The sequence below is a fragment of the Salvelinus fontinalis genome, chromosome 23, assembly GCF_029448725.1.
Source record: "Salvelinus fontinalis isolate EN_2023a chromosome 23, ASM2944872v1, whole genome shotgun sequence".
Lineage (NCBI taxonomy): Eukaryota > Metazoa > Chordata > Actinopteri > Salmoniformes > Salmonidae > Salvelinus > Salvelinus fontinalis.
The window spans coordinates 6,818,788-6,845,021 of NC_074687.1; the positions used below are offsets into that span (position 1 = coordinate 6,818,788).

Consider the following 26,234-nt stretch of genomic DNA (forward strand, 5'->3'; position numbering starts at 1 on the left):
TCCAGTGAAGAGAGAGACAGTCTAGATGATTCTGTGCTTCTAACTTTGTGGCAACAGTTTGGGGAGTTTTTAGAAAACGTGGTCGCATAAAAACTTGAGAGATTTTACCTTTATTCCGGTACCAAAGTTTGCATCTACACAGTTCTTCCACTAAATTAGTTTTTGCACATTTTTCAATGTAAATTGTTAAAATAAGTCATTGTGCAAAGAGTTTCATGGTTTGTTCAACTGTTAAATCATTGATTTTTGTTTGACATACATTTTAGAGTAAAATAAATTAATCAAAACGTAATTCAGTTACCATGGATTGTCCAGAGTTCACACACAGGCACACAGTTGCATTGCACACATGCACATGCATGTATGCACGAACACACAGGCACACATACACGTACACAAACACATGCACACACAAAGAGAAGAGTGTGTTACTGTTATCTGTAACGCTGCTCCTTGCTCTAGATCTCTACAGTACAGCGCTGTGCCCAGAGGCTGTCTGTAACGCTGCTCCTCGCTCTAGATCTCTACAGTACAGCGCTGTGCCCAGAGGCTATCTGTAACGCTGCTCCTCGCTCTTGATCTCTACAGTACAGCGCTGTGCCCAGAGGCTATCTGTAACGCTGCTCCTCGCTCTAGATCTCTACAGTACAGTGCTGTGAACAGAGGCTGTCTGTAACGCTACTCCTCGCTCTAGATCTCTACAGTACAGCGCTGTGCCCAGAGGCTGTCTGTAACGCTGCTCCTCGCTCTAGATCTCTACAGTACAGCGCTGTGCCCAGAGGCTGTCTGTAACGCTGCTCCTCGCTCTAGATCTCTACAGTACAGCGCTGTGCCCAGAGGCTGTCTGTAACGCTGCTCCTCGCTCTAGATCTCTACAGTACAGCGCTGTGCCCAGAGGCTGTCTGTAACGCTGCTCCTCGCTCTAGATCTCTACAGTACAGCGCTGTGCCCAGAGGCTGTCTGTAACGCTGCTCCTCGCTCTAGATCTCTACAGTACAGCGCTGTGCCCAGAGGCTGTCTGTAACGCTGCTCCTCGCTCTAGATCTCTACAGTACAGCGCTGTGCCCAGAGGCTGTCTGTAACGCTGCTCCTCGCTCTAGATCTCTACAGTACAGCGCTGTGCCCAGAGGCTGTCTGTAACGCTGCTCCTCGCTCTAGAGCTCTACAGTACAGCGCTGTGCCCAGAGGCTGTCTGTAACGCTGCTCCTCGCTCTAGATCTCTACAGTACAGCGCTGTGCCCAGAGGCTGTCTGTAACGCTGCTCCTCGCTCTAGATCTCTACAGTACAGCGGTGTGCCCAGAGGCTGTTTGTAACGCTGCTCCTCGCTCTAGAGCTCTACAGTACAGCGCTGTGCCCAGAGGCTGTCTGTAACGCTGCTCCTCGCTCTAGAGCTCTACAGTACAGCGCTGTGCCCAGAGGCTGTCTGTAACGCTGCTCCTCGCTCTAGATCTCTACAGTACAGCGCTGTGCCCAGAGGCTGTCTGTAACGCTGCTCCTCGCTCTAGATCTCTACAGTACAGCGCTGTGCCCAGAGGCTGTCTGTAACGCTGCTCCTCGCTCTAGATCTCTACAGTACAGCGCTGTGCCCAGAGGCTGTTTGTAACGCTGCTCCTCGCTCTAGATCTCTACAGTACAGCGCTGTGCCCAGAGGCTGTCTGTAACGCTGCTCCTCGCTCTAGATCTCTACAGTACAGCGCTATGCCCAGAGGCTGTCTGTAACGCTGCTCCTCGCTCTAGATCTCTACAGTACAGCGCTGTGCCCAGAGGCTGTTTGTAACGCTGCTCCTCGCTCTTGATCTCTACAGTATAGGCTGTCAAGGGATATCAAAGTAGAAATGAGAGCTGAGAGAGTGGGAGAAAGAGGGTGTGGGGGAGAAATGCACTTCGAAAACCTCATTACATTTGTAGGGGAATTGTTTTTCTACCATAATGGGTTTTAATAATTTTTGTGTTGTTTTAGTCGTGTGTGTGTGTGGTTCGTGTTTGCTATAAAGTACTAGATGTCTCATTTATCTCCAGTTCTCATTGATAGTCGGCGTGTTATCACTCTACACATACTTTAATTTGTTTCTTGTGCTTCTTGCCAACTGGGACATGGCCACTCTCCCTCGCTCTCCTGTAGGGGGTAATAGGTAGATAGATGCACCTGTCTGCACTTGCACCTGCTGCAGTGAGCCAAAACGTCTCCTGGGTATCCACAGTCCATTCTCTCAGGTAGAAATGTAGTTGTAAACCATATGGAACCAAAGGAACGAAAACTCCATACCCTTGGCTCAAAGTCACACTGTGATGGGCCCAGCTGATAGTTGATATGTGGTGGGTGAGCAGTCTGGCGCTCACAAGGCTGCCGTGCGTCACCTAGGCAGATGAGATGCTTCACATTGGTAGCGGAGGAGGTGACCCACCTTTAAATGTAAATGGCAGAGGCCTCTGAAATCTGCTACATGAATCCAGTCCATTAGCAGCTGCCCAGTCACCCAGGTATCAACAGGCCTTTCCCTATGATGTAAATGCAGTCGTAACACACATAATGAAACAAGCGAGACAGGACACCTCCCTTCCACATACTGAAGTATGTTAACATAGATTGCCATTCAAGAAGCCACAGACTTTGTGGTGACTCATGCCTTTCTGCCTACCCATCGTGGTATGGAAGCTATATTGACAAACCATTAGTCAGACTATGAACTGTAGCCTTGTGCTACATAATGCTGTAACAAGGGACGAAACTCCCTCCACTTCCTCTCCCACACTGAACCAAGAAATCTCTGTATTTATCGTATGGTTTGACTCATGACCAAGAGGTATTTAGATCCTGGCCTGCTGGTTTCTATCCTTCACCTCTAATCAGGTACTGATTCAGACCTGGGACCTTGGGTGAGTGGACAGTGAATGGTCAATGAATGACATTAAGCAATTAGTTAATGATCAGAGAGAGAAGTCCGAGAAACAGAACTGAAGAAAACAAAGATGAGGAGACAAGGAAAGAAACAGTAAGTCAAGAACCGGATTTGAAAGGCTTTGTCCTAACCCTTTATTGGTTGAGTGCAGAGTGCGATGCCTCTGGTTAGAGGCTGAGGTTTAGAACTTTCTGGACATTGTATTTGCTCAGGGCAGAGACGACTTCAGAGAGGCTGTTACAGATGTAGGATCTTCATTTGAGCCAGTTTTCTACAGCATGAAAATTATCCTGCAGCAACAGGAAATGTGAATTATTATGTGAATTATAGTTAATGGACATTTTTGTAGGTGTTGAATTTGATTTTTGTATGGAAAATTGTCTGAAATTTCTAAGTGGAAATTACAAACTTTAGAAGCTGTTTTAAACCTCAAATACACTAGAAGTTTTACATTTCCTGCATTTCATGAAAATTCTCCTACAGCAGGGTGATCAAATTAAGATACTACATCTGTAGTGTGTGTAACTGTGTACTGAAGGAGGGCTCCCACTCCCACACAATACCATAGCAGCTGCTGTATCAACAGTCTGGTGTAAAGAGACAGGTACTGTAGACACAGGAGTGCACACCAGCACCAAAATGAATGGCACGAAGTCAAATCAAATAAAAACATGTATTGAACCAATAGACATTGTTGTTCAAGGCTGCTAAAATGAGTCACCTCTCACACGCCATAGATCAAATCAAAAGGTATTGGTCGCATATGCATATTTAGCAGATGTTAACGCAGGTGTAGCGAAATGCTTATGTTTCTAGAATCAACGGTGCGGTAATACCTGACCGTACAAAACAATACACGTTAAAAAAAGAATTTATCTAAAGAAAGGGATTAAGAAATATAAAATATTAGAACGAGCAATGTCATCATCCGGTATATCAATCAAATTTTTTTTTTTTTCAATCAATTTTTTTTTATATAGCCCTTCGTACATCAGATAATATCTCGAAGTGCTGTACAGAAACCCAGCCTAAAACCCCAAACAGCTATATAAATATATATGTATATAATGGTGTGTATACTCTAGAAATTATGGGCAGTATATGAATAGAAAAGGTGTGTACAGCAGCAGTTATATAGAATAGGCCTTGACTAGAATACAGTATATACATATGAAGTGAGTAAAACAGTATGTAAACATTATTAAAGTGTACATAGGGAAGCAGTCTCTAATGGGCAGGGTTGAGTATCGGGTGGTAGCCGGCTAGAACAGTGACTAAGGTTCAGGGCAGGGTACAGGGCGGAGGTCGCCTAGTGGTGACTGTTTCACAGTCTGATGGCCTTGAGATTGAAGCTGTTTTTCAGTCTCTCGTTCCCAGCTTTGATGCACCTGTACTGTCCCCGCCTTCTAGATGGTAGCTGTGTGAACAGGCCGTGGCTCAGGTGGTTGATGTCCTTGATGATCTTCTTGGCCTTCCTGTGACACCGGGTGCTGTTGGTGTCCTGGAGGGCAGGCAGTGTGCCCCAGATAATGCGTTGGGCAGACCGCACCACTCTCTGGAGAGCCCTGCGGTTGAGGGCGGTGCAGTTGCCTTACCAGACGGTGATACAGCCCGACAGGATTTTCCTAATGGTGCATCGTAGAAGTCTGTGGGGGTCTTAGGGGCCAAGCCAAATTTCTTCATCCTCCTGAGTTTGAAGAGGTGCTGTTGTACCTTCTTCACCACACTGTCTGTGTGGATGGACCGTTTCAGGTTGTCAGTGATGTGCACGCCAAGGAACTTGAAGATTTTCACCCTCTCCAATGCGGCCCCATCAATGTGGATAGGGGTGTGCTCCTACCTTGTGTTGTTGCCTACCTTCACCACCTGGGGACGGCCTATCAGGAAGTCTAGGACCCAGTTGCAGAGGGCGGGGTTCTGACCCAGGGCCCCAAGCTTAGTGATGAGCTTGGAGGGCACTATGGTATTGAAGGCTGAGCTGTAGTCTGAACAGCATTCTTACATAGGTATATATCTTGTCCAGATGGGATAGGGCACTGTGCAGTACGATGGCGATTGCATCTGTGGATTTTTTTATTTGATTTTTATTTCACCTTTATTTAACTAGACATCTGTTGGGGCAGTATGCAAGTTGTAATCAAATCAAATCAAATTTATTTATATAGCCCTTCTTACATCAGCTGATATCTCAAAGTGCTGTACAGAAACCCAGCCTAAAACCCCAAACAGCAAGCAATGCAGGTGTAGAAGCACAGTGGCTAGGAAAAACTCCCTAGAAGGCCAAAACCTAGGAAGAAACCTAGAGAGGAACCAGGCTATGAGGGGTGGCCAGTCCTCTTCTGGCTGTGCCGGGTGGAGATTATAACAGAACATGGCCAAGATGTTCAAATGTTCATAAATGACCAGCATGGTCAAATAATAATAATCACAGTAGTTGTCGAGGGTGCCTCAAGTCAGCACCTCAGGAGTAAATGTCAGTTGGCTTTTCATAGCCGATCATTAAGAGTATCTCTACCGCTCCTGCTGTCTCTAGAGAGTTGAAAACAGCAGGTCTGGGACAGGTAGCACATCCGGTGAACAGGTCAGGGTTCCATAGCCGCAGGCAGAACAGTTGAAACTGGAGCAGCAGCATGGCCAGGTGTACTGGGGACAGCAAGGAGTCATCATGCCAGGTAGTCCTGAGGCATGGTCCTAGGGCTCAGGTCGTCCGAGAGAGAGAAAGAAAGAGAGAAAAAGAGAATTAGAGAGAGCATACTTAAATTCACACAGGACACCGGATAAGACAGGAGAAGTACTCCAGATATAACAAACTGACCCTAGCCCCCCGACACATAAACTACTGCAGCATAAATACTGGAGGCTGAGACAGGAGGGGTCAGGAGACACTGTGGCCCCATCCGATGATACCCCCGGACAGGATCAAACAGGAAGGATATAACCCCACCCACTTTGCCAAAGCACAGCCCCCACACCACTAGAGGGCTATCTTCAACTTACCATCCAACTTACACCAACTTACCGTCCTGAGACAAGGCCGAGTATAGCCCACAAAGATCTCCGCCACGGCACAACCTAAGGGGGGGCGCCAACCCAGACAGGAAGACCACGTTAGTGACTCAACCCACTCAAGTGACGCACCCCTCCTAGGGACGGCATGAAAGAGCACCAGTAAGCCAGTGACTCAGCCCCTGTAATAGGGTTAGAGGCAGAGAATCCCAGTGGAGAGAGGGGAACTGGCCAGGCAGAGACAGCAAGGGTGGTTCCTTGCTCCAGAGCCTTTCCGTTCACCTTCACACTCCTGGGCCAGACTATACTCAATCATATGACCCACTGAAGAGATGAGTCTTCAGTAAAGATAAAAGTTGAGACCGAGTCTGCGTCTCTCACACGGGTAGGCAGACCATTCCATAAAAATGGAGCTCTATAGGAGAAAGCGCTGCCTCCAGCTGTTTGCTTAGAAATTCTTTGGACAATTAGGAGGCCTGCGTCTTGTGACCGTAGCGTACGTGTAGGTATGTACGGCAGGACCAAATCGGAAAGATAGGTAGGAGCAAGCCCATGTAATGCTTTGTAGGTTAGCAGTAAAACCTTGAAATCAGCCCTTGCCTTAACAGGAAGCCAGTGTAGGGAGGCTGCACTGGAGTAATATGATCACATTTTTTGGTTCTAGTAAGGATTCTAGCAGCCGTATTTAGCACTAACTGAAGTTTATTTAGTGCTTTATCCGGGTAGCCGGAAAGTAGAGCATTGCAGTAGTCTAACCTAGAAGTAACAAAAGATTGGGATAATTATTCTGCATCATTTTTGGACGGCTCTGACGGCTCGGGACAGACGGGCGGCTCTGACGGCTCGGGACAGACGGGCGGCTCTGACGGCTCGGGACAGACGGGCGGCTCTGACGGCTCGGGACAGACGGGCGGCTCTGACGGCTCGGGACAGACAGGCGGCTCTGACGGCTCGGGACAGACGGGCGGCTCTGACGGCTCGGGACAGACGGGCGGCTCTGACGGCTCGGGACAGACGGGCGGCTCTGACGGCTCGGGACAGACGAGCAGCTCTGACGGCTCGGGACAGACGGGCAGCGCTGGGCAGGCAGGCAGCCCAGACAGCGCTGGGCAGGCAGGCAGCTCAGACAGCGCTGGGCAGGCAGGCAGTTCTGGGCAGACTGGCAGTGCAGGCGGCTCTGGGCAGACGGGCACACCTGTAGGGAGGAGACGGAGAGACAGCCTGGTGCGTGGGGCTGCCACAGGACCCACCAGGCTGGAGAGACCTACAGGAGGCTTGATGTTAAGAAGAGGCACCTGAAGGACCGGGCTGTGGGGGAGCACTGGAGCTCTGGTGCGCAGCCTTGGCACCACTCCCCCAGGCTGGAATACTACTCCAGCCCGTACCCTCCAGAGTGCAGGCACAGGTTGAACCGGGCTGTGGATGAGCACTGGAGATCTAGTGTCTACTACGCGCACCTCTCCCTTAGGCTCCACTCCCACATTTGCCCGGTACGAGCGGAGCGTAGGCATAGGACGCACTGCACCCTCCCAGCGCCCCGGAGACACAGCACGCAGAGCCGGCGCAGGATACCCTGGACTGAAACTGCGTACCGGAGACCAGACGCGCTGAGCAGGCACAATACGCCCCGGCTGGATGCCCACACTCACATGACACTTTCGGGGGGCTGCCCTATAGCGCACCGGGCTATGGGCACGCACTGGCGACACCGTGCGCTTAACCGCATAACACAGTGCCTGACCAGTAACGCGTTGCTTATAATAAGCACGAGGAGTGCGCTCAGGTCTGCTACCTGGCTTAGCCACACTCCTCTCTATTCCCCCCCCCAAAAAAAATTATGGGGCTGCCTCTCGTACCTGTCGCGCTGCCTTGCTGCCTCATATCGCCAGCCTGTGCCCAGGGTCCTTCTCCGTTCAAAATCTCCTCCCATGTCCAGGAGTCCTGGGATTTCTGCTGCTGCTGTCGCTGCCCTTTTCCCCGCTGCTTCATCCTTTGTAGGTGGGTGATTCTGTAACGGCTGTCATATTCGTTCTCCTCCTCAGACGAGGAGGAGCATGGATCAGACCAACATGCAGCGAGGTATGTAGACATAATGATTTATTAAATGAAGACGAAACACGAAGAACACTTGAATAAACTACAAAACAACAAACGACGTTAAACAGACCTGAACTTGTGAACAATAAAAATCAATGAACGCACAAACAGGAAAGAACGAACGAACGAGACGAGACAGTACCGTGTGGTGTAACAAACACAGACACAGCAACAATCACCTACAAACAAACAGTGTGAACAACCTACCTTAATATGGTTCTCAATCAGAGGAAACGTCAAACACCTGCCCCTAATTGAGAACCATATCAGGCAACACATTGAACCCAACATAGAAACACATAACATAGACTACCCACCCAGCTCACGTCCTGACCAACTAAACAAAGTTAAACAAAGAAAAATAAGGTCAGGAACGTGACAAGTTCAGTTACCTTCACTTTCTTGGGTACAGGAATAATGATGGCTATCTTGAAGCAAGTGGGGATAACAGACTGGGATAGGGAGAAATTAAATATGTCCGTTAACACTCCAGCCAGCTGGTCTGCACATGCTCTGAGGACGTGGCTTGTGATCTATCTGGGCTGGAAGCCTTGTGAGGGTTAACTCTCACATCTGCCACTGAAAACGAGAGCTCCCAGTCCTCGTGATCGGTGGTGGCCCACGTTGGCTGCACTGTGTTTTCCTCGAAGCGGGTAAAGAAGGTGTTTAGATTGTCGGTGTCCGCGACGTGGCTGGTTTACCCTTCATAATCCATGATTGTCTGGAGTCAATGACACATACGTCTCGTATCTGAGCCATTGAATTGCGACTCCACTTTGTCTCTGTACTGACATTTTGCCTCTTTGATTGCCTTATGAAGGGCATAGCTGGACTGTTTGTACGTGTTCATGTTCCCAGTCACCTTGCCAGGATTAAATGCGATGGTTTGTGCTTTCAGAATACTGCCATCTATCCATGGTTTCTGGTTTGGATAGGTTGTAATCATCACAGTATGTGTCACGCCCTGACCATAGTGTGCTTTGTATGCTTCTATGTTTTGTTTGGACAGGGTGTGATCTGAGTGGGCATTCTATGTTGTATGTCTAGTTTGTCTGTTTCTGTGTTTGGCCTGTTATGGTTCTCAATCAGAGGCAGGGGTTAGTCGTTGTCTCTGATTGGGAACCATATTTAGGTAGCCTGTTTTGTCATTGTGGGTTGTGGGTGATTGTCTATGTTAGTTGCTTGTGTCAGCACATTTCTTATATAGCTTCACGTTCGTTGTTTGTTTATTGTTTTGTATAGTTTGTTCAGTGTTCTCTGCTTATTAAATTCATGATGAACACATACCATGCTGCATTTTGGTCCTCCGATCCTTCCAACTACTCCTCCTCAGACGATGATGACGACGAGCGTGACAGTATGGCTGTCAAGAAGGGCACTGAATCAGTACGGATGTTGGAAGATATTGCAGATAGTGTAACTACAGGTTACATAAAATGAGGACCTTAGAGACATGTGTGTGTATATACAGTGGCTTGCGAAAGTATTCACCCCCTTGGCATTTTTCCTATTTTGTTGCCTTACAACCTGGAATTAAAATAGATTTTTGGGGGGGTTTGTATCATTTGATTTACACAACATGCCACTTTGAAGATGCAAAATATTCTTTATTGTGAAACAAGCAAGAAATAAGACAAAAAAAACAGAAAACTTGAGTGTGCATAACTATTCACCCCCCCAAAGTCAATAGTTTGTAGAGCCACCTTTTGCAGCAATTACAGCTGCAAGTCTCTTGGGGTATGTCTGTATAAGCTTGGCACATCTAGCCACTGGGATGTTCGCCCATTCTTCAAGGCAAAACTGCTCTAGCTCCTTCAAGTTGGAGGGGATCCGCTGGTGTACAGCAATCTTTAAGTCATACCACAGATTCTCAATTTGATTGAGGTCTGGGCTTTGACTAGGCCATTCCAAATAATTGAAATGTTTCCCCTTAAACCATTTAAGTGTTGCTTTAGCAGTATGCTTAGGGTCATTGTCCCACTGGAAGGTGAACTTCAAATCTCTGGGAGACTGAAACAGGTTTCCCTCAAGAATTTCCCTGTATTTAGCCCCATCCATCATTCCTTCAATTCTGACCAGTTTCCCAGTCCCTGCCGATGAAAAACATAATTTCTCGGGGTGATGATGGTTATTGGGTTTGCGCCAGACATAGCATTTTCCATGATGGACAAAAAGCTAAATTTGTCTCATCTGACCAGAGTACCTTCTTCTATATGTTTGGGTAGTCTCCCACGTGCCTTTTGGCAAACACCAAACGTGTTTGCTTATTTTTTTCTTTAAGCAATGGCTTTTTTTCTGGCCACTCTTCCATAAAGGCCAGCTCTGTGGAGTGTACTGCTGAAAGTGGTCCTATGGACAGATACTCCAATCTCCGCTGTGGAGCTTTGCAGCTCCTTCACGGTTATCTTTGGTCTCTTTGTTGCCTCTCTGATTAATGCCCTCCTTGCCTGGTCCGTGAGTTTTGGTTTGCGACCCTCTCTTGGCAGGTTTGTTGTGGTGCCATATTCTTTCCATTTTTTAATAATGGATTTAATGTTGCTCCATGGGATGTTCAAAGTTTCTGATATTTTTTTATAACCCAACCCTGATCTGTACTTCTCCACAACTTTGTCCCTGACCTGTTTGGAGAGCTCCTTGGTCTTCATGGTGCCGCTTGCTTGATGGTGCACCTTGCTTAGTGGTGTTGCAGACTCTGGGGCCTTTTAGAACAGGTGTATATATACTGAGATCATGTGATAGGTGGACTTTATTTAACTAATTATGCGACATCTGAAGGTAATTGGTTGCACCAGATATTATTTAGGGGCTTCATAGCATATGCACGCACCACTTTTCAGTTTTAATTGTTTAGAATATTTTGAAAAGTAATTTTTTTCATTTCACTTCACCAATTTGGACTATTTTGTGTATGTCATTACATGAAATGCAAATAAAAATCCATGAGGATTGTATTTGCTTCTGTTCCCTCTGAGTCAGAGAGAAACAAAGGCACAGTGCTAAACAAGTCCTACCGCATAAGGGTGTGCACAGACAGCACACACAACAGTGCACGTACACACACACACACACACCTTGTTTCCTCGTCATTTCAACAAAAAATATATATTTGATGACGTTGAATCAATGTGGAAAACTGATTGGATTTTTTAAAAGTCATCAACGTAAGGGAATTTCATATCTTTTTCACCCAACTTGTAACCTAAATCCAATGTCATGGTGACGTTTTTTGGTGATTTCATATTTAATTCATCTTAGTTGACAACTCAACCAAATGTAAATCGAAAAATAGACATTGAACTGACGTCTGTGCCCAGTGGGACACACGCACACAATCTCACTCATCCACACACACACTTGATCTCACTAAGTTGGAATGTACTCACATTTACATTAACAAGACTTATCAGACAAAGTCTTGGCGGAAAACATTTTTCTGAGTGACAAAAAAATTTCCCCACAAGTGAAGCAGGAAATGGTAACTCATGTTGTAGAGTAGACTGTGAAGTGTGTAAGTTCTCAGAATGCAGGACTCTGGAGAAATGCTGCAGTGCAGTGAACTGTTTGATACTCAGATTGACTCAAACCAAAGGTAAACCTTGTTGATGTTCACTGTCTGTCGCTTAACCAAACAGCCATTTAGTGTCTCTGGCTGTTGATTCATCTGTCAGTTGTTGTGGAGGAGCAGCGCAGCACCACTTGATATGCTAATCACAAACCCCTCAGTGTCTCCTGGGCTGAGACAGATTTGACAGAGGTGGCTGTGCCTCTTCATTAGCTTCTAGTTTATGTAAAGAGGGGGAGTGGAGAGGGCAGGAGAGAGAGAAGACAGGATGAGGATGAAATAGACAGGTATAAATGGAGGGATGGATGGAGGATGGTATTGACACAGACCTTTCTCTTCTCTTTCCCTCTCCTCTCACTTTCATCTCATCTTTCACTCAAATCTAATAACAAATCTAACAATACAAGCAAATCTCCAAAAAGAAAAAGTAAGGTGCAGTTGCCTTACCAGGCGGTGGTACAGCCCGATAGGAGGCTCTCAATTGGAGACGCGCGTGGCCAAGTAGTCATTGGTGAACAGGGAGTACAGGAGGGGGCTGAGTACATACCCTTGTGGGGCCCAAGTGTTATCGATCAGCGTCACGGAGGTGTTGTTGCCTACCTTCACCACCTGGGGTCGGCCTGTCAGGAAGTCCTCCTTCACACGCACGCACGCACGCACGCACACACACACACACACACACACACACACACACACAGTGGATGTGTGTTGATTGTTTTGATAATGTGATTTAAGTTTTTTACACGGTACAAAGAATAGAACAGTCAGGGTGCTTGTCTAGATAAATCACTAGCGGACACGTATTGGTGTTTATGCCTCTAGTGAGGCAATGCATCACTGCTGTAGCTATAATAACTTCATCTGTAAATGTGCTTATATTATACTTATGTCTCATTTGCATAAAGACATACACCATTTTTGGGCATCAGAAACCCCAGTCTTTCACACCTGTGCAATCATGTTAGTCTTGCTTGGTATGATACCATGTCCATTTTGCTTATATTTCCATGGTCTTCACAGACAGAAGACCTAAGTTTTCTCGTCTCTCCCTCACTTGCTCTCTTCCACTCTCCTTGTACCTGTGTTGTTCTCCACTGTATCTCTCCTCTCCTCCCATTCCTGTCAGTCTGTCTGCCCCCTGATTCATTCCTCTTCTATCTCCATCACTCTCCCATCTTTCTCGCCCTCCGTCCTTCCGCCTCTTCGCTGACCTGTCTCTCCTATGATATTTTATCCCTCCGTCACCCTCTCCGTCTCTGTGTCAGCGACTTGAAAGCAGATCATCAGCCCTTGAAAAGCTGAATCATAATTACAGGATGAACCAATGTCACTTCAGTCCCTATTATGCTCCGGTGTTATTCAGGGGACGATCAAAGCGGAACATCTGTAAACAAAATCATTACATTGTATTTATTTTTCAGTTTCTCTCTCACTCCAGTAGAGGAGGGTGCATATAGATTAGACAATTAACTATTGATCAAGGCTACTGAAACAAATTGGGTAATCACCCAGATTCTTCTAAACTACAGATTTGACGCAGATAGCACAGCTTGTGTATATACAAAAATGTCTGTGTACTTTTTCTTTTAGAACTAATCAAAGAAGACCAACCTGTGTGTGTGTGTGTGTGTGTGTGTGTGTGTGTGTGTGTGTGTGTGTGTGTGTGTGTGTGTGTGTGTGTGTGTGTGTGTGTGTGTGTGTGTGTGTGTGTGTGTGTGTGTGTGTGTGTGTGTGTGTGTGTGTGTGTGTGTGTGTGTGTGTCTTTGAAACAACAGCAGTACTCAGTGTTGACAGTGGCGTGCAGTAATGAGCCAGTTAGCATTCCCATGGTGCACTGCAGCAGGAGACGGGCTGACATTTGCACCGCCGCTGAAGGCCAAGTACCCAGTGGACTTATTATCGGTTAAGAGGACAGGTGCATACTGTGTGTGTCTATGTCCAAGTGCATGCCTGCGTGCGTGTATAGCCATTAGTATTAGCAGCTATTAATTTGACTAATTTCGCAGATAATTTGATAAGGTTAACTGGTATAGAGTGATGAAGGTGATGGCGTGTGGGGTGCCTGGGGTGTGAGATGTTCAGACTGATTGGGTGAGGGTGGGATTGTCAGGGGCCGTTAGACTGTAGTAGTTACCATGGTAATCCTCCTGACAATCAATATCAACTGTCTGTTCATTAGAGCTTCAACACTGTGGGAATGTGATTAGACCAGAGATTAACTATGAGCTCAATAGGTTGTTAGACCAGACTCTAACATCAAGGGTCAGCTGCAGACTCTAACTTCAGAGATCCCTAACAACAGTTTGTGTTGTGTTTTGAACAGGATCCGGTTTAGGCTGGCTGTGGACCAGTCTTTGGGGATACAGTAACTGCTGTGTGATTGGCGGTTTGTCTGATACACCAGAGAGAAACAAGATAAGGAGAACAACATACTAGAGGAACCTTGGAAAATCTGGAGAACGTCCTGCTTTACACAGAGACCATGATAACGCTAACAGAACGCTAACGGAAACCTAACGGAATGCTGAGTGAGGTCATGTAGCTGCCCTCTGACACCCCTGCATGTGACTACGCCTTCTGCGTCACCTCGGCTTTTCTAATTGGCTGGTTTGGAGAGCGACGGACCAATGGAGCAGAGTGCTGAGGAGCTGAACCTCTCGTTCCTGCTGGAGCATGAGCGAGAGATGATCCTCGGAGTCCTGCAGAAGGACGAGAAACTGAGGAAACTAGAGGAGAAGAGGATACGGTGAGGGCAGAATAAGTCTTCATCATTTTCATCATCATCACCGTACAATCCACTACAATGAGACATCTACTACTACAACTTCCTTGATGTTGATGAGGATTTTTTTATCGTAATCATCATCCTTATTCGTACCTCTGCAATCACAATACGACCACAACTTCACAACAACTACAATCACAATAGGATCACAACTTCACAACAATTACAATCACAATACGATCACAACAACTACTACAATCACAATACAACCACAACTACAATCACAATAGGATCAAAACTTCACAACAACTACAATCACAATACGACCACAACTTCACAACAACTACAATCACAAGAACTACTACAATCACAATACGACCACAACTTCACAACAACTACAGTCACAATAGGATCACAACTTCACAACAATTACAATCGCAATAGGATCACAACTTCCCAATAACTACAATCACAATACGACCACAACTTCACAACAACTACAATCACAATACGACCACGACTTCACAACAACTACAATCACAAGAACTACTACAATCACAATACGACCACAAATTCACAACAACTACAATCACAATACGATCACAACTTCACAACAACTACAATCACAATACGATCACAACTTCACAACAACTACAATCACAATACGATCACAACTTCACAACAACTACAATCACAATACGATCACAACAACTACTACAATCACAATGCAACCACAACTACAATCACAATAGGATCACAACTTCACAACAACTACAATCACAATACGACCACGACTTCACAACAACTACAATCACAAGAACTACTACAATCACAATACGACCACAACTTCACAACAACTACAATCACAATACGATCACAACTACTACAATCACAGTACGACCACAAATTCACAACAACTACAATCAAAATACGACCACAACTTCACAACAACTACAATCACAATACGGCCACGACTTCACAACAACGACAATCACAATACGATCACAACTTCACAACAACTACAATCACAATACGATCACAACTTCACAACAACTACAATCACAATACGATCACAACAACTACTACAATCACAATACAACCACAACTACAATCACAATACGACCACAACTTCACAACAACTACAATCACAATATGATCACAACTTCACAACAACTACAATCACAATACGATCACACCTACTACAATCACAATACGACCACAAACTCACAACAACTACAATCACAATACGATCACAACTTCACAACAACTACAATCACAATACAATCACAACAACTACTACAATCACAATACAACCACAACTACAATCACAATAGGATCACAACTTCACAACAACTACAATCACAATACGACCACAACTTCACAACAACTACAATCACAATACGATCACAACTTCACAACAACTACAATCACAATACGATCACAACAACTACTACAATCACAATACAACCACAACTACAATCACAATAGGATCACAACTTCACAATAACTACAATCACAATACGACCACAACTTCACAGCAACTACAATCACAATACGATCACAACTTCACAATAACTACAATCACAATACGATCACAACTACTACAATCACAATATGACCACAAATTCACAACAACTACAATCACAATACGATCACAACTTCACAACAACTACAATCACAATACGATCACAACAACTACTACAAACACAATACAACCACAACTACAATCACAATAGGATCAAAACTTCACAACAACTACAATCACAATACGACCACGACTTCACAACAACTACAATCACAAGAACTACTACAATCACAATACGACCACAAATTCACAACAACTACAATCACAATACGATCACAACTTCACAACAACTACAATCACAATACGATCACAACTTCACAACAACTACAATCACAATACGATCACAACTTCACAACAACTACAATCACAATACGATCACAACAACTACTACAATCACAATGCAACCACAACTACAATCACAATAGGATCACAACTTCACAACAACTACAATCACAATACGACCACGACTTCACAACAACTACAATCACAAGAACTACTACAATCACAATACGACCACAACTTCACAACAACTACAATCACAATACGATCACAACTACTACAATCACAGTACGACCACAAATTCACAACAACTACAATCAAAATACGACCACAACTTCACAACAACTACAATCACAATACGGCCACGACTTCACAACAACGACAATCACAATACGATCACAACTTCACAACAACTACAATCACAATACGATCACAACTTCACAACAACTACAATCACAATACGATCACAACAACTACTACAATCACAATACAACCACAACTACAATCACAATACGACCACAACTTCACAACAACTACAATCACAATATGATCACAACTTCACAACAACTACAATCACAATACGATCACACCTACTACAATCACAATACGACCACAAACTCACAACAACTACAATCACAATACGATCACAACTTCACAACAACTACAATCACAATACAATCACAACAACTACTACAATCACAATACAACCACAACTACAATCACAATAGGATCACAACTTCACAACAACTACAATCACAATACGACCACAACTTCACAACAACTACAATCACAATAGGATCACAACTTCACAACAACTACAATCACAATACGATCACAACAACTACTACAATCACAATACAACCACAACTACAATCACAATAGGATCACAACTTCACAATAACTACAATCGCAATACGATCACAACAACTACAATCACAATACGATCACAACTACTACAATCACAATACGACCACAAATACACAACAACTACAATCACAATACGACCACAACTTCACAACAACTACAATCACAATACGATCACAACTACTACAATCACAATACGATCACAACTTCACAACAACTACAATCACAATACGACCACAACTTCACAACAACTACAATCACAATACGATCACAACTTCACAACAGCTACAATCACAATACGATCACAACAACTACTACAATCACAATACAACCACAACTACAATCACAATAGGATCACAACTTCACAATAACTACAATCACAATACGACCACAACTTCACAACAACTAGAATCACAATACGATCACAACAACTACAATCACAATACGATCACAACTACTACAATCACAATACGACCACAAATTCACAACAACTACAATCACAATACGATCACAACTTCACAACTACTACAATCACAATACGACCACAACTTCACAACAACTACAATCACAATACGATCACAACTACTACAATCACAATAGGATCACAACTTCACAATAACTACAATCACAATACGACCACAACTTCACAACAACTACAATCACAATACGATCACAACTTCACAACAACTACAATCACAATACGATCACAACAACTACTACAATCACAATACAACCACAACTACAATCACAATAGGATCACAACTTCACAATAACTACAATCACAATACGACCACAACTTCACAGCAACTACAATCACAATACGATCACAACTTCACAATAACTACAATCACAATACGATCACAACTACTACAATCACAATATGACCACAAATTCACAACAACTACAATCACAATACGATCACAACTTCACAACAACTACAATCACAATACGATCACAACAACTACTACAAACACAATACAACCACAACTACAATCACAATACGATCACAACTTCACAACAACTACAATCACAATACGATCACAACTTCACAACTACTACAATCACAATACGACCACAACTTCACAACTACAATCACAATACGACCACGACTTCACAACAACTACAATCACAAGAACTACTACAATCACAATACGACCACAACAACTACAATCACAATACGATCACAACTTCACAACAACTACTACAATCACAGTACGACCACAACTTCACAACATCATGACCACTACCGCAATCACAATATGATCACAACAACTACTACAATCACAATACGACCACATCACAACAACCACTACAATCACAATATGACCACAACAACTACTACAATCACAATACGACCACATCACAACAACCACTACAATCACAACATCACAACAACCACTACAATCACAATATGACCACAACAACTACTACAATCACAATACGACCACATCACAACAACCACTACAATCACAATATGACCACAACATCACAACAACCACTACAATCACAATATGACCACAACAACTACTACAATCACAATACGACCACATCACAACAACCACTACAATCACAATATGACCACAACATCACAACAACTACTACAATCACAATACGATCACAACAACTACTATAATCACAATACGACCACAACATCACAACAACTACTACAATCATGGTCGTAATAATTAGTGACAATAACATACTTGATAAGTGTTCTCTCTGTTTCTCTGTTGTAGAAAGCTGAAGAATGAGCTGGTGGAGATCAGGCGTAAGGGTTCGCGGCGCCCCCAAGAGGTTGGGGAGCGTCAATGCGCCCGTTGCCTGAAGGGCCTGGGCCTGATTTTCGACCGCGGGGAGCTCTGTGAGCAGTGTCTACAGCGTGTCTGCAGCGACTGTCGCGTGATGGCCCCTAAAGCAAAGCATTGGAAGTGCTCCATCTGTGCCAAAGTCTTGTGAGTCTGGGCAAAGATATCAGGGGACAGGCCTTGGTTTAGCACTACTAGCAGTTGGGTGTGTGTGTGTCTGTGTGTGTGTGTGTGTTTTAATTAAGGCCAGATGGCTCCTATTTGTTGTTTAACCACTCTGTAGCTGTCTTCATTTGCTCTGTCACATGGCCTTATCACTTATCAGGGCCTATTGACGTGAACATAAGAGCTGGTTAAAGCCAGGTTTAAAGTTGAGAGGTCAGTGTACCGTACAGGGGTCAGAAGTCAGGTGTCCCCTGTGTCTCTGATTGGCAGGGAGCTGAAGGTGGTGACCGGGGAGTGGTTCCTAGAGGAGCGGTCCAAGCGGTTTGACAAGGGGACAGTGCTCAGCAGTGATGTGGTCAAACAGTCTATAATGAGCAGCCCCGTAGGAAGCCCCCACAGGAAATCCCCAGCGCCAGCTGTCACACCCGAGAGGCCTGACACCCCAAAATCAGGAAGAAGCGCCGTGAGGAACCTGGTGGATGGTGCCAAGAGGAAAGGGAAAGGGTGAGAAACACACACACACATACACACACATACACACAAATACACACACATACAAACACATACAGTATGTACACCAACAGGTTTGGGCTGGATTACTTGAACATGTAATCAGTTGTCAATCACAGTTTGACAATTTACAATATAATTAAAGGAAACAGGAGAAGATCACTGCACAGATTTAATATAAAGAGTAATCTACTACACAGGCAAGTGGAGAGTTGAGCTTCCATCAGAGAATGGGTTTCGTATTGCATACACACACACACACACACACACACACACACACACACACACACACACACACACACACACACACACACACACACACACACCACAGTCTGATGTGTGTGTAGTTACTAGTTCTGTTGGATCCTAGGATGTTGCTGGATAAGAAGGGCAGCCGTCCCAGCCTGAAGCCAGAGAACGGGGTGCAGGGTGGGAGTGTGTGTGCTCCTGTCCCCGACACAGACACACACAGCGTACGCAGTGGCCGGTCTGCACCACGCTCCACAACCCACTCTCCACAACCCACCTCACATAGGTGAGGACAAACCACCAAACCACACCCATGCAACACCCACCACAGGCACATCTCCACTGTCTAAAGGAAGTTCTTTACATCGTCTCCTTACGTTCATCATCTCCTTCCTTGCCTTGTCTCCACTCAGTTGATGTTACTGGATAGGTGAAAGAAACACAAATAGGAAACACAAATAGGGCTCCCCAACTCTGGATTTCCAATTGAACCATCTGTTGATGAATAATCATCTGAATCTCATGTGTTATCCCAGTGTGTGTGATGTGTAATGTGATGAGGTGTATTCTGTCTTGTCCTCAGGGGTAGTGATGTTTAATGTGATGGTGTGTATTCTGTCTTGTCCTCAGGGGTAGTGATGTGTAATGTGATGGTGTGTATTCTGTATTAACCTCAGGGGTAGTGATGTTTAATGTGATGAGGTGTATTCTGTCTTGTCCTCAGGGGTAGTGATGTTTAATGTGATGGTGTGTATTCTGTATTAACCTCAGGGGTAGTGATGTGTAATGTGATGGTGTGTATTCTGTCTTGTCCTCAGGGGTAGTGATGTTTAATGTGATGGTGTGTATTCTGTATTAACCTCAGGCGTAGTGATGTTTAATGTGATGGTGTGTATTCTGTCTGTCCTCAGGGTTAGTGATGTGTAATGTAATGGTGTGTATTCTGTCTTGTCCTCAGGGGTAGTGATGTGTAATGTAATGGTGTTTATTGTGTCTTGTCAGGGGTAGTGATGTGTAATGTAATGGTGTGTATTCTGTCTGTCCTCAGGGGTAGTGATGTGTAATGTGATGGTGTGTATTCTGTCTGTCCTCAGGGGTTGTGATGTGTAATGTAATGGTGTGTATTCTGTCTTGTCCTCAGGGGTAGTGATGTGTAATGTGATGGTGTGTATTCTGTCTGTCCTCAGAGGTAGTTATGTGTAATGTAATGGTGTGTATTCTGTCTTGTCCTCAGGGGTAGTAATGTGTAATGTAATGGTGTATATTCTGTCTTGTCCTCAGGGGTAGTGATGTGTAATGTAATGATGTATTCTGTCTTGTCCTCAGGGGTAGTGATGTGTAATGTAATGGTGTGTATTGTGTCTTGTCCTCAGGGGTAGTGATGTGTAATGTAATGGTGTGTATTCTGTCTTGTCCTCAGGGGTAGGGATGTGTAATGTAATGGTGTGTATTCTGTCTTGTCCTCAGGGGTAGTGATGTGTAGTGTAATGGTGTGTATTCTGTCTTGGCCTCAGGGGTTGTGATGTGTAATGTAATGGTGTTTATTCTGTCTTGTCCTCAAGGGTAGTGATGTGTAATGTAATGGTGTGTATTTTGTCTTGTCCTCAGGGGTAGGGATGTGTAATGTAATGGTGTGTATTGTGTCTTGTCAGGGGGTAGTGATGTGTAATGTAATGGTGTGTATTCTGTCTTGGCCTCAGGGGTTGTGATGTGTAATGCAATGGTGTGTATTGTGTCTTGTCCTCAGGGGTAGTGATGTGTAATGTAATGGTGTGTATTCTGTCTTGTCCTCAGGGGTAGTGATGTGTAATGTGATGGTGTGTATTCTGTCTTGTCCTCAGGGGTAGTGATGTGTAATGTAATGGTGTGTATTCTGTCTTGTCCTCAGGGGTAGTGATGTGTAATGTGATGGTGTGTATTCTGTCTTGTCCTCAGGGGTAGTGTTGTGGCTCTGGAGTCTTCAGGGATACGTACTGTACCTAACAACCTGCGCTCCCAAACCCTGGAGAGGGACAGGTCCCCTACACCCAGCAGCAAGAGCAGGAGGGTCAGGGTCAGCAACCCAACAGACACACACACACACACACATAGACACACACGGACAGACACAGACACACACGCACAGACAGAAAGACAGACAGACCGACAGACACACACACACGGATAAACAGACACACACACCAATAATCTTTTTACAGCATTATAAGGCTGCGTTGAGACAATAACTTATCAATGACCCAAGCCAAACTCAGCTAATCCCTACCATTGTGACGCAGAGTTGTCATAATGCTTCAGCAAATGTACATTACACCAGGAGCGTTGGTAGACACAATGTAAGTAACATAATTTATGTCCCTAACTGTCCTGAATGTCTCTGCTGTTCCTACAGCTATTGTATGCAGTAATCATGTGCCTATGAACCAGATTTATACTGTTAGCACTGAAACGGTATGCCCTAGGAGGAAGTCCACTGTGTGCAGCTCACCCTGCACTAAAATAAATAACATGAGCATATCTACTTCTGCTAAGCTTCCCAGTAAAGCAATGAAAACAAGTAAGCATGGCAGAAGGCCATAAGCAAAGAAGAAAATGCTCACCCAGAAGCGGCGTAGTGGCCGGGGACTTTAATGCAGGCAAACTTAAATCCGTTTTACCAAATTTTTACCAGCATGTCACATGTGCAACCAAGGAAAAATATCCTAGACCACCTTTACTCCACACACAGAGATTCATACAAAGCTCTCCCCCGCCCTCCATTTGGCAAATCTGACCATAATACTATCCTCCTGATTCCTGCTTACGAGCAAAAACTAAAGCAGGAAGTACCAGTGACTCGCTCAATACTGAAGTGGTCAGATGATGCGGATGATACACTACAGGACTGTTTTGCTAGCACAGACTGGAATATGTTCCCAGGATTCATCCAATGGCATTGAGGAATACACCACCTCAGTCATCAGCTTCATCAATAAGTGCATCGATGATGTCGTCCCCACAGTGACTGTATGTACATATCCCAACCAGAAGCCATGGTTTACAGGCAACATCCGCATCGAGCTAAAGGCTAGAGCTGCCGCTTTCAAGGTGCGGGAGACTAATCCGGACGCTTATAAGAAATCCCACTATGCCATCAGACGAACCATCAAACAAGCAAAGCGTCAATACAGGATTAAGATTAAATCCTACTACACCAGCTCTGACGCTCGTCGGATGTGGCAGGGCTTGAAAACTATTACGGACTACAAAGGGAAACTCAGTGATGCGAGCCTACCAGACCAAATGCCTTTTATGCTCGCGTCAAAGCAAGCAACACTGAAGCATGCATGAGATCACCAACTGTTCTGGATGACTGCGTGATAACGCTCTCTTTAGCCGATGTGAACAAAACTTTTAAACAGGTCAACATTCACAAAGCAGTTGGGCCAGACGGATTACCAGGACATGTACTCAAAGCATGCGCGGACCAACTGTCAAGTGTTTTCACTAACATTTTCAACTTCTCCCTGACCGAATCTGTAATACCTACATGTTTCAAGCAGACCACCATAGTCCCTGTGCCAAAGGAAGCGAAGGTAACCTGCCTAAATGATTACTGCCCCGTGGCACTCACGTTGGTAGCCATGAAGTGCTTTGAAAGGCTGGTCATGGCTCACATCAACAGCATCCTCCTGGACACCCTAGACCCACTCCAATTCGCATACCGCCCCAACAGATCCACAGATGACGCAATCTCAATCACACTCCACACTACCGTTTCTCACCTGGACAAAAGGAACACCTATGTGAGAATGCTGTTCATTGACTACAGCTCAACACCATAGTGCCCATGAAGCTCATCACTAAGCTAAGGACTCTGGGACTAAAAACCTCCCACTGCAACTGTATCCTGGACTTCCTGATGGGCTTCCCCCAGGTGGTAAGAGTAGGCAACAACACGTCTGCCACGCTAATCGATAACACTGGGGCCCCACAGGGGTGTGTACTTAGTCCCCTCCTGTTTTCCCTGTTCACCCACGACTGCGTGGCCAAACACGACTCCAACACCATCATTAAGTTTGCTGACGACACAACAGTGGAAGGCCTGATCACCGACAACGATGAGACGGTCTATAGGGAGGAGGTCAGAGAACTGGCAGTGTCAGGACAACAACCTCTCCCTCAATGTGAGCAAGACAAAGGAGTTGATCGTGGACTACAGGAAAAGGTGGGCCAAATAGGCCACCATTAACATTGACAGGGCTGTAGTGGAGCGGGTAGAGAGCTTCAAGTTCCTTGGTGTCCACATCACCAACAAACTATTATGGTCCAAACATACCAAGACAGTCGTGAAGAGGGCACGACAAAACCTTTTCTCCCTCAGGAGACTGAAAAGATTTGGCATGGGTCCCTAGATCCTCAAAGAGTTCTACAGCTGCACCATCGACAGCATCCTGACCGGTTGCATCACTGCCTGGTACAGCAATTGCTCAGCCTCCAACCGCAAGGCACTACAGAGGGTAGTGTGTACGGCCCAGTACATCACTGGGGCTAAGCTGCCTGCCATCCAAGACCTCTACACCAGGCGGTGTCAGAGGAAGGCTCTAAAAATTTTCATCTGTGGATCTGTTTGGGCGGTATGCAAATTGGAGTGGGTCTAGGGTTTCTGGGATAATGGTGTTGATGTGAGCTATTACCAGCCTTTCAAAGCACTTCGTGGCTACGAACGTGAGTGCTATGGGTCTGTAGTCATTTAAGCAGATTGCCTTTGTGTTCTTGGGCACAGGGACTATGGTAGTCTGCTTGAAACATGTTGGTATTACAGACTCAATCAGGGACATGTTAAAAATGTCAGTGAAGACACCTGCCAGTTGGTCAGCACATGTTCGGAGCACACGTCCTGGTGATCCGTCTGGCCCCGCAGCCTTGTGTATGTTGAACTGTTTGAAGGTCTTACTCACGTCGGCTACAGAGAGAGTGATCACACAGTCGTCCGGAACAGCTGATGCTCTCATGCATGCCTCAGTGTTGCTTGCCTCGAAGCGAGCATAGAAGTGACTTAGCTCGTCTGATAGGCTCGTGTCACTGGGCAGCTCGCGGCTGTGCTTCCCTTTGTAGTCTATAATAGTTTGCAAGCCCTGCCACATAAGACCAGCGTCGGAGCCGGTGTAGTATGATTCAATCTTAGCCCTGTATTGATGCTTTGCCTGTTTGATGGTTCGTTGCAGGGCGTAGCAGGATTTCTTGTAAGCTTCCGGATTAGAGTCCCGCACCTTGAAAGCGGCAGCTCTTCCCTTTAGCTCAGTGTGGATGTTGGCTGTAGGCTTCTGGTTGGGGTATGTACGTACAGTCACTGTGGGGACGACGTCCTCGATGCACTTATTGAGAAAGCCATTGACTGATGTGGTGTACTCCTCAATGCGATCGGAAGAATCCCGGAACATGTTCCACTCTGTGATAGCAAAACAGTCCTGTAGTTTAGCATCTGCTTCATCTGACCATTTTTTTGTAGACTGAGACACTGGTGCTTCCTGCTTTATCTTAAATTTTTGCTTGTAAGCAGGAATCAGGAGGATGGAGTTGTGGTCGGATTTACCAAATGGAGGGCGAGGGGGAGCTTTGTACACATCTCTGTGTGTGGAGTGCAGGTGATCTAGAATTATTTTCCCAAACTGGCTCTAACCAGAATAGAAAGAGGAGTGGAAGACCCCGGTGCACAACTGAGCAAGAGGACAAGTACATTAGAGTGTCTAATTTTAGAAACAGACGCCTCACAAGCCCTCTTCTGGCAGCTTCATTAAATAGTACCCGCAAAACACCAGTCTCAATGTCAACAGTGAAGAGTTGCAAAGAAAAAGCCATGTCTCAGACTGGCCAGTAAAAAGAAAAGATTAAGATGGGCAAAAGAACACAGACACTGGACAGAGGAACTCTGCCTAGAAGGCCAGCATCCCATTGGAACACAGAAAATGTGCTTTTCTTTCAAAAACAAGAACATATCTAAGTGACCCCAAACTTTTGAATGGTAGTGCCTTTGTAAACTATTCAGACCACTTGACTTTTTCCACATTTTGTTAGGTTACAGCCTTAATCTGAAATGGATTAAATCGTTTTCCCCCCTCATCAATCTACACACAATACCACATAATGACAAAGCAATAATAGGTTTTTAGAAATTTTTGCTAATTTATTCAAAATAAAAACAGAACTAACACATTTACATAAGTATTCAGATCCTTTACTCAGTACTTTGTTGAAGCACCTTTGGCAGCAATTACAGCCTCGAGTCTTCTTGGGTATAACGCTACAAGCTTGGCACACCTGTATTTGGGGAGTTTCTCCCATTCTTCTCTGCAGATCCTCTCAAGCTCTGTCAGGTTGGATGGGGAACATTGCTGCATCGCTATTTTCAGGTCTCTCCAGAGATGTTCGATCAAGTTCAAGTCTGGGCTCTGGCTGGGCCACTCAATGACATTCAGAGAATTGTCCAGAATCCACTCATATGTTGTC

The 26,234-nt window shown here is 45.0% G+C and overlaps 1 protein-coding gene across 2 annotated transcripts in view; it reads left to right on the plus strand.

The window, feature by feature from the left end:
- Window positions 1–26,234, plus strand: part of sytl5 (synaptotagmin-like 5) — a 119,893-nt gene that overhangs the window by 40,622 nt on the left and 53,037 nt on the right. The window contains exons 2-6 of one of the 2 annotated variants that reach the window (XM_055877751.1): window positions 13,890–14,312; window positions 18,756–18,971; window positions 19,260–19,493; window positions 19,870–20,034; window positions 21,684–21,795. In XM_055877751.1, the coding sequence (XP_055733726.1) occupies window positions 14,194–14,312; window positions 18,756–18,971; window positions 19,260–19,493; window positions 19,870–20,034; window positions 21,684–21,795 (846 nt within the window). In that variant the 5' untranslated portion in view covers window positions 13,890–14,193. Of the gene's footprint in view, window positions 1–13,889; window positions 14,313–18,755; window positions 18,972–19,259; window positions 19,494–19,869; window positions 20,035–21,683; window positions 21,802–26,234 lie in introns of both variants that reach the window. The other variant, XM_055877750.1, reaches the window with a different exon arrangement.